This window comes from Silene latifolia, chromosome 4 (assembly GCF_048544455.1).
Source record: "Silene latifolia isolate original U9 population chromosome 4, ASM4854445v1, whole genome shotgun sequence".
In the NCBI taxonomy this organism is placed as follows: Eukaryota; Viridiplantae; Streptophyta; class Magnoliopsida; order Caryophyllales; family Caryophyllaceae; genus Silene; species Silene latifolia.
This window is the reverse complement of record NC_133529.1, coordinates 432,233-440,633: the sequence shown is the minus strand read 5'-3', so window position 1 is coordinate 440,633 and position 8,401 is coordinate 432,233. Positions and strand designations below refer to the sequence as shown.

The 8,401-nt window shown below is 36.4% G+C and overlaps 1 protein-coding gene across 2 annotated transcripts; it reads left to right on the top strand.

The window, feature by feature from the left end:
* Positions 1 to 3,370: 3,370 nt before the first annotated feature.
* On the top strand, positions 3,371 to 6,934 carry LOC141652426 (beta-carotene isomerase D27, chloroplastic). Of its 2 annotated transcripts, none has more exons than XM_074459882.1 (7): positions 3,371 to 3,560; positions 4,237 to 4,727; positions 4,981 to 5,073; positions 5,744 to 5,805; positions 6,187 to 6,293; positions 6,478 to 6,573; positions 6,662 to 6,934. In XM_074459882.1, exons 2-7 carry the CDS (start codon positions 4,332 to 4,334, stop codon positions 6,706 to 6,708), a joined length of 801 nt encoding a protein of 266 aa, XP_074315983.1. In that variant the 5' UTR covers positions 3,371 to 3,560; positions 4,237 to 4,331; the 3' UTR covers positions 6,709 to 6,934. The 2 variants fall into 2 exon arrangements, 1 of the variants encoding a protein (XP_074315983.1); XR_012547202.1 differs by having other exon boundaries at positions 3,494 to 3,560; positions 5,556 to 5,805.
* Positions 6,935 to 8,401: the final 1,467 nt, after the last annotated feature.

The window sequence follows — 8,401 nt, the reverse complement described above, 5'->3', positions numbered from 1 at the left end:
ATAACTTAAAGCGCTCCCATCGTCATCATCAAGGGTTGCGCTCCCATCGTCGTCGTCATCAGCATCAGCATCGCCATGGCCATCGCGTTAATTCATCATCGTCTTCGTCATTGTGGTGGGATATTGAATGGGGGAGGCGAAACAAGGCAAACAAGCTGCTATGTGACTATGTGAGGGATGTCGTCAAAACAAATCGAAATTAAAATTAAAATTAAATTCAAATGAGAAAGATGAATGAATTAGTAAAGTTAACTGGAATTGAAAGGGGAAATAGGTATTAGGAAATGGAATTTGGTAAAGGTGAATTCTGAAATGAGTGGGGGAGACTGAAAAATGGTAAACTAAGGAGCTATTCAAGGAAGAAATGTGAGAGCACAGCGAAAGTACTATTCTAGGTAGTAGGCACATGAGGAGCACGAGAGTCACTGCTCCTAAGGAGTATTTTTGAAACTTCTTGTATTTTAAGAGGTTATAAATTACTCAAGGTAACAATTATTTGTTTAAGACCATTTACATATTCATTACACCTATGTTTAACACTTCTATTATGTAGACTCTTCTTTTACGGAAGATGATACTTACACACAATGTGTGATAATTTCCATACATGACCAACTATACCAGAATATGTAGCATTTATATGTTTTAACTTGAAGTGATTAGATTAACTTAAGTTAGTCATTCTACTTGAATTACCTATAGAAAAATAATTCATGTATTGGTTTTCTTGTGTCAATTTAATTCTTTGTTCAACAAAATGATAGTATCTAAGAAGATATTTGTGAGGATGTAGGGATTACAACGTTTCTCCTTAATTATCACTCCCATTATTATATATGCCTATTATTTTACCCATATGAACCAAGTTTTCTTAGACAAAATCACATTATCTTAACATTTAATATAGTCATTCTGTTCATTTTATAGCTATATATTTAATTAAAAATACTCTTTATATATACACGAGTATTAATACTATGAAAATGAGCCGGGGAGAAAATTCAAATACTTGCCGTCTCGTGGTGATCAAATGGTACAAGTCCATTATCCAATTCAACTCAGCTTACTTTTTTGAAGGTCGTGGGCCTTTTACTTTGGCCCAAAAAAACGATGGGCCGGTGTAATAAGCCCAAAATATTTTTTGGCAGGGCTTGGGCTAAGCCGTGTATTAGAGGAAATTATTTTCTTATAAAATTTGTTAAATTAGGGTTAACGTCATAGACAACTCTTTACAAACTCATGCCTATTTATTAAGATATAAATACGATGCTTACATCATAAATCATATCTACGAGTACATGATTAAGCATTCTAAAGTGACGGTGTTTATCTTTATTTTACCATCATATTTTGTACTCATACAATTTTATAAACTTATGTTTTTAAAATATCAGTTGAATGTATTATGCTAGTATGTTTTTTTTCGGTGTTGCTCTTTCACATACGCCTTTTACTCTTTCATATACTTTTTTTCATAAAATTTCCATACTCTACCCTTTTCCTAAATCTAAACAAACTAGGTTTTTTATATACCATTCTCCCTAAAATTAAAACCCAATCTTCTAAAACTTGAACAATGGATTACAATTCTTCAAATTCTTCGATTAATGAAGTAATACTAATTTGTTTAGCAATTATTTAAAGTTGTTTATTTCTTATTAATTATTTTGACCTAAAATTGGGTTTATAATCAATTGTGTTGGTGGTGGAAGGCATAATGATTTGTTTGATGGACTGTGGTGTTCGGAGCAGGGGTATGGTGGACGACGGCGGTCGGAGCAGGAGTATGGTGCAGGGCGGTGGTCGGAGCAGTGAAGGGTCTGTCTGTCCAGTGGTCGTTTTCGTATTGTTTTTCGTATTTAATAAAGAGTACCAATTTAGATACTTGTTTCATTCACTGCAACTTGTCTGCAAGACCTGGAATGTTGAAAATTTGCTAGTTGCCACCTTTGGGCCACGATTGTTCCTCGTAAAACTCATTCTTGAAACATATTCAGATTGCAAAAGTATGCAAAAGATACAGCCATTAAAAGCATTGCAGCGAGTACCAAAATGGTAGAAGAAATCACTGAAAAACGCTTGACTGCCTTTGTTTATATAAGTAAGCACAAGCCACGGACCAGTTGAACTTGGCAATACATCGGTTCAACATGTTAATGAACCATAACATGTGTTCAGAAACATAGAAGCATATGCCATTATACTCTCGTTCATCATGACATTTTCATTGTTATATATTTGTACCTTAGCTACACAAAAGAACTTGATTATGAGCTGTAAATCATGTAGCTGGTTTAAGTTGACAGTTAACTACACCGTTGCATCGTCAACTCCCCCGTTAACTACACCGTTGAAGTGCAAGCGATGAGTGCGGATAAACACCCTTTTCTCCTCCCCGCAGTCTTCACTGTCGGACCAAAAGCAGATGACGAGGCGTCACTTGTGTTGTACACTATACTCATGTCCGCTCACGACATGAACTCAAAACAGGTAAATGACCTCGTACAGGGGATCATTGAGAAAGAAATCCGTGTACTCGGCTTCCATGACAATGGAGGAGATAGTTAAGGATTTTAAAAAGAAGGTTTCTGAAAAGGTGCAGTTGGAGTTGGACCAGTTTGGTTTGATTCTTTATCATGCTAATGCCAAGCAGCTTGTTTATGTTAGAGGTCATGAATATTAATCGAATTTGAGTAAATAATAAAAGATAATAATAATAATAATAATAATAATAATAATAATAATGGTGGCGGTGGTAGCCGGTGGTGGGCTGGGGAAGGAGGGTTGTGCGGTGGTAGCCGGACTCGGAATCGCAGGGGGATGGGAGGGGAGTGCGGCAGTCGCAAGGGGAAGGGAGACCGGTGCAGGGGTGGCTGGCCGAGGTCGGAGCAGGGACTGGTGTCGGCCATAGTGGCGGGGAGTGGGGAGTGCAGCCGGCGAGATGGTGGTTAATGAAGGTGTGTGGTGGTTAATGGAGATGGGTGGGGGTGATTTAATGGTGAAGGGGATTAGGGAAGGGAGAGAAATAATTGATTGGGGAAAAGGATGAAGAAATGACAAGGGTAACCTTGGAAATTAAGTATGTGAAAGAGTAAAAGGCGTATGTGAAAAAGCAATACCCTTTTTTTTTTTGGATGTAAATTTTAGAGCATAAAAAGCCCAAATACCTGATTTAGCCTATAAGGCCCGAGTTTGGGCTCGCTAAATAGGCCCAAACATATGGGGTCATTATAGTTATCCGACCTGGCCCAATCCCGAACGGGCCTGACACATAATTACCGTTCTTTTTTTTTTTTTTTTTTTTTGGAGGGAACATAATGACCGTTTTTAAGATAGCTGATTGCGTGTATTGGACTGAATTCCCATCAAGTAGAAGATCAAAGTTTCACAATTTTGTGGCCCAAATTAATTATCGTGGTTTACAAGATAGGGCCGGGCCGGTTTGAGAGGGATGCTCAGCTTAATTCCTCCTTATCCACAATCCTAATATGTTGGGATTTCTGGTAGCAAAGGTTGAGTTGCAGCACAAGTAGAAGAGAAGGAGGAGGCCGTGAAACAAGGTTACTTGTTTTCTCTTCTTTATCTTTATTTCATTGTGAATTCTGGGTTTTATAATGTCTTTCCTATTATGAACCAAGAAATTGGAATATTAGTTTTTTTATTGTTGTACCTCAAGGAGAAATTAGAGAGATTGATTATTATTGGCTTAAAATGAAAAGCGGCGTATTTTACGCTGTACACGATTAGTGATTAGTCATTGGTTGACTGAGAATTATGCTATGTATAATGTATTCAAGGATCAGTATATAAAGATATTGATCACAACTCTTTAATGGTCTTTGGTTACAGAAAAGTAATTCTGTTTTTGGACATGTTGAATTTTAGGATGATTAGCAATTGTGTTGGTTATTTTGAGGTATTCCGTACTTATCATATTTATACATTCAAGTAAATAGGCGGCTACTTAGCTCATGAATCCCTAATTTCCAGAGATGGAATCATGGAAATGCCTGACAACTATCCACTACTACATAGCTTTTGTGGATCAACTTCACCACCTAATTCACTCCTCTTCTCCACTTCAACTTATAGGAAATGCCTAATCAACTATATGTCCCCACATATGATAAATCAGTTAATTATTTAGATTAGTGTGTTCACCTTAGTTGCTGTTACCTATATTGTTTTATATATGTGTGACATACTGACATCATTCAGTTGCTATGATTTTTGCAGGTGCCTTTGCTGAATATTTATTTTTGTTTGGAGGGAATTCTCAAGGTTCAACCGAGGCCTGTCTCTAAATACTCACATCATTTGATTGCTGCCAAATGGTGCTGTTGAGCTTCCAACCTGTCTTTCCACAAACCAGTTTCAGTTTTTGCCACGTAAAACAATGTAAGGAAATTAGGATAAAACAGATGACACCACAATGTAGGATAGCGGAACCAACAGGGGAGCCAGCGCCCATGGGGCACAAGACCGTGTACAAGGATGGTTTCTTTGAAAAGGTGTTTATGACTCTATTTGCTAGGAAGATGGAAAAGTTTGCCTCTGGAAAAGCAAATCCCAGTATGAAGGCTGACAACGTCGGATGGTTAAAACACGACTATGAGAGTTTCGTGGACGTGTCAAGGAGAGTAATGCAGGGAAGGTCACGCCTGGAGCAACAGAAGGTTGTTAGGGAGGTGCTCTTGTCTATGCTTCCACCTGGTGCCCCTGCTCAGGTTTATCCCTCTCTTCTTAATTTTGTGTGTGGAGCCAAGATGTTGGCGTTAGCATTTGATAAATGTGGACAGTGCAAAGTTGTATTGTCTTTGTCATGTACAAATCATTTGTTGGAACATTCCATCATTCAAAACTGTCTATGAACACACCTAGCGTAGCATATAATCCACTGAAATTGAGCAATTAATTTCCATTAAATACCGGTACATTTTTGCGCGAGTGTCTGAGTAAATTCTGGTTTCATATCTACAGTTCAGAAAATTATTTCCTCCAACAAAATGGGCTGCTGAGTTCAATGCAGCTCTGACCGTGCCTTTCTTCCATTGGCTTGTTGGACCTTCTGAGGTAAATTTGCTACCCTGCACCATTCCCATTCCCTTGATATTAGCATTTAACAGTAGCACTGTTACTCCCTAGCTTTAATTTCTCACGTGATCATTAGTATATCATAATGCATGTTGTTACAAATATTTGACGTGAAACACAGGTTTGGGAATCAAATTTATACTAGTAGAAGAAACTGTCACAAATAGGAGAAGACTTTGACAAATTGGTATCATGATAAATCATTGCGAGGATAACACACGACTTTATAGAGTAGTTCAAAAGCTAACCTCAGCTGAATATAGCTCTCACATCTCCAATTGCAAAGGATCTCACAATCAAATCCAACGAATATTTTCCATGCACATAATTTCAGCCAAAGGCATACGTACATGTATAACTGATGCTCAGTAGAATATACACATGCACGCACACAAACGCGCGCGCACACACACACACACGGTGATATACTCACACCCTTGTACTATTATGAATGATCCCAGGCAATTCATATGGTGGCTCTGGGACCAAAATCTGTGCCTCTACAAGAACTCTCAGACCACTGTATATACACAATGTGCCTCTGCATGCTGTCACCTGAGCACAAGGAAATACTGCTGATTGGAGGCAGCATTGCATTTCTGCATATTGCAGAATGAAATTTCTAACAACTAACTCATTCTTGGTGTAGGTCATTGAAGTAGAAGTAGATGGAGTGAAGCAAAGAAGTGGTGTGCGCATAAAGAAGTGCAGGTAGAATGTAGTCTAACTTAAATATGTTCTCACTTGAATGTGTAATGTAATGAAAGCTGGGACAAATGCAACCACTCTGGAACGCTATATTAAGATAATCAGTAAGTCTCCCTTGTGACGAGTCAAGTATTACCCACATGGCTGGATAAGTCAAAAGTAAGAGTGCCTAGGAAATTACAAATGGTTTGTTTTTATCTACCCAAATGGGTAATACTTGACTCGTCACAAACTTGTCATGGTTATTGCCCGTCACAAATGAGAATTTGTGTAAGACAATATTACATCCAACTTTTCTAGTAAGTTTATGTCTCATTCTGAAGTACGTGACGTTGGTTCAAAATTAAACTACTGACATATTGTTTGTGATTTTCTCTCACAAAGGTACCTGGAAAACAGTGGATGTGTAGGAATGTGTGTTAATATGTGCAAAATTCCCACACAAGACTTCTTCACCAACGAATTCGGGCTTCCACTAACCATGAACCCAAGTATGTTTCTTCACCATCGTGGCTTTTTATTATTCAAACAGAATACTTCCCAAAAGTTAAGGTATTTAAGTGCAGACTGTACAGGAAACAATTTGACTTACCAAACTGCTATCTCTGAAAACAAACTGCATCTTTACATTTCATTGTTGTCAGTTGTCACAGTTAATTCTTTATGTTTGTTCAGATTTTGAAGACATGAGCTGTGAAATGCTATATGGGCAATCTCCACCAGCGATAGAACAAGATCCTGTCTCCAAACAGCCCTGTTATACTCATTTATGTATGTGCATAACATCACTTGTGTTGAGTAGTATTAGCAATTATAGCTCATGAGGTTCTAACTCAGATCATGTGAATTGTGAATACAGGTTCTGTCGCAAATCCAAATGCCAGTATTTGTCCGAAATTAAATTAGTACCATACGATTTATCATGTACATGAATAGCTACACGAGCCAGTGGCTCTAACTCCAGGTATAATTGTAGATATTACCATGTAATTTACACAAATGTATACGTGATGCAAAATTTTGTAAATTCAAAGTTGTGTGATAAGAAACCGCAAAGATTATGTGTCAGATACCTGATTGCATTTGCATAGGATCAATTTGATAATATTAAAAGCTTCCAATAGTTGATTTATTTATAGATATAATCTTCTACTTGGTTCTTCAGACAGTGACTTAACTGGTTCATCCCCTTTTACTTTCATTTCATTTCAGCAACAAATGTCTAATAAGACTCTTTGCACAGGATTTACCATTTTCTATGTCAACCACTCGGTATAAAATGGCCCTAACATACACAAATCCTAGTGCTGCATCAAGTAAATGAGTTAATAGTTTGATCATGCTTTCTAACTCTGATCATATTTAATCTATATAAAGATATGGTACTAACTTTACTCTTTAATCATACAATAAATTATAGTATTCGACGCACAAAAATAGTTTTTAAATTATTTCTATATATCATTCGTCAGAACAGACCCGAGAATTTCACGGGTTTAAACCTAATTCAATCATTCACTCGAGTGCAATTTAAACCCTTATGAAATGATCAAATTTGGTGTGAAGTTTATGTCCTGATAATAAAGATGCCTGTTATTAGTAAAAAAATTATGCAATTCTTATTTTATTGAAAATACAATTAATTAAAATGGCATGAAACATATTATGTGTAAAATAGGAGCGTTGATGTAGACAAGTTGGCCGACCTGTAATGGAAACAAGGATGGGTTAATGAATTTGGGCCACAAAATTGTGGAGCTCTGGTTTTGTAGTGGACGACACAGTCCAATAATAGACACATTCAGCTACCTTGTAAACAAACGCTACTAGTATTTTAATTATGAATAATATATAATATGATCATTTTGTCCAAGAAAACTTACTTTAATCAATATGAGTAAAATAATATAATGAGTATGATGAAATAATACATCACAAATGACAAGTGAAAATTAAGATATTATTAGTCATGTCGGTCACTCATCCTAACTAATTTGAGATATTTTAAGTCAAAAGTCAAATCAAAATATGACTAAGTTTTAAGTATAATACACGACTTATTTCAATGGCATACTAGTTTTCACTAAAAATATACTACCCCTTCTTCTTCTTTCTACTCCGTACGTGCTTTTGCGGTGTTTTAAATGGACATTCTTCATGTTTGTATTTTGAAATACGTATAATTTTAATTTGTAACAAAAAAAAAGCTAAAATTTTGAAATATAATTTAGTAAAACATTTTTCAAAAACACTTGTAACAAATTAACAATGTAAACATTAATCCATATATTATACGTAGAATATTATGAGTATTATTTTGAGTGTATCTATGATGAAAGTTGACAAAAATAGGACATTAACGAAGCTGTTGATATAATCCGATACACTAGGAAAACATAGACATTAGTACGTTAAGAAGAGATCATCATATACTCATTTTAAAAAAGTGAATGTCAGCTTTGGTGCGAATGGGAGGAATTATCTCCGAATAAATGAGAGGTGTACTACATATATATACTACAAGTACCCCTATCTAGGTTGGTGATGGATTATAGTGTGTTGTAGTCTTGTAGAGCAGCAGCATTATGCGATTCATGCA

What these genes read in the sequence shown, in the direction of transcription:
- LOC141652426 (XM_074459882.1), top strand. Translation starts at nt 4,332, where the DNA reads ATGGTGCTGTTGAGCTTCCAACCTGTCTTTCCACAAACCAGTTTCAGT. An exon ending in GTGCGCATAAAGAAGTGCAG is followed by an intron (nt 5,806 to 6,186) that starts GTAGAATGTAGT and finishes TCTCTCACAAAG; the next exon opens with GTACCTGGAAAACAGTGGAT. An exon ending in TCCACTAACCATGAACCCAA is followed by an intron (nt 6,294 to 6,477) that starts GTATGTTTCTTC and finishes ATGTTTGTTCAG; the next exon opens with ATTTTGAAGACATGAGCTGT.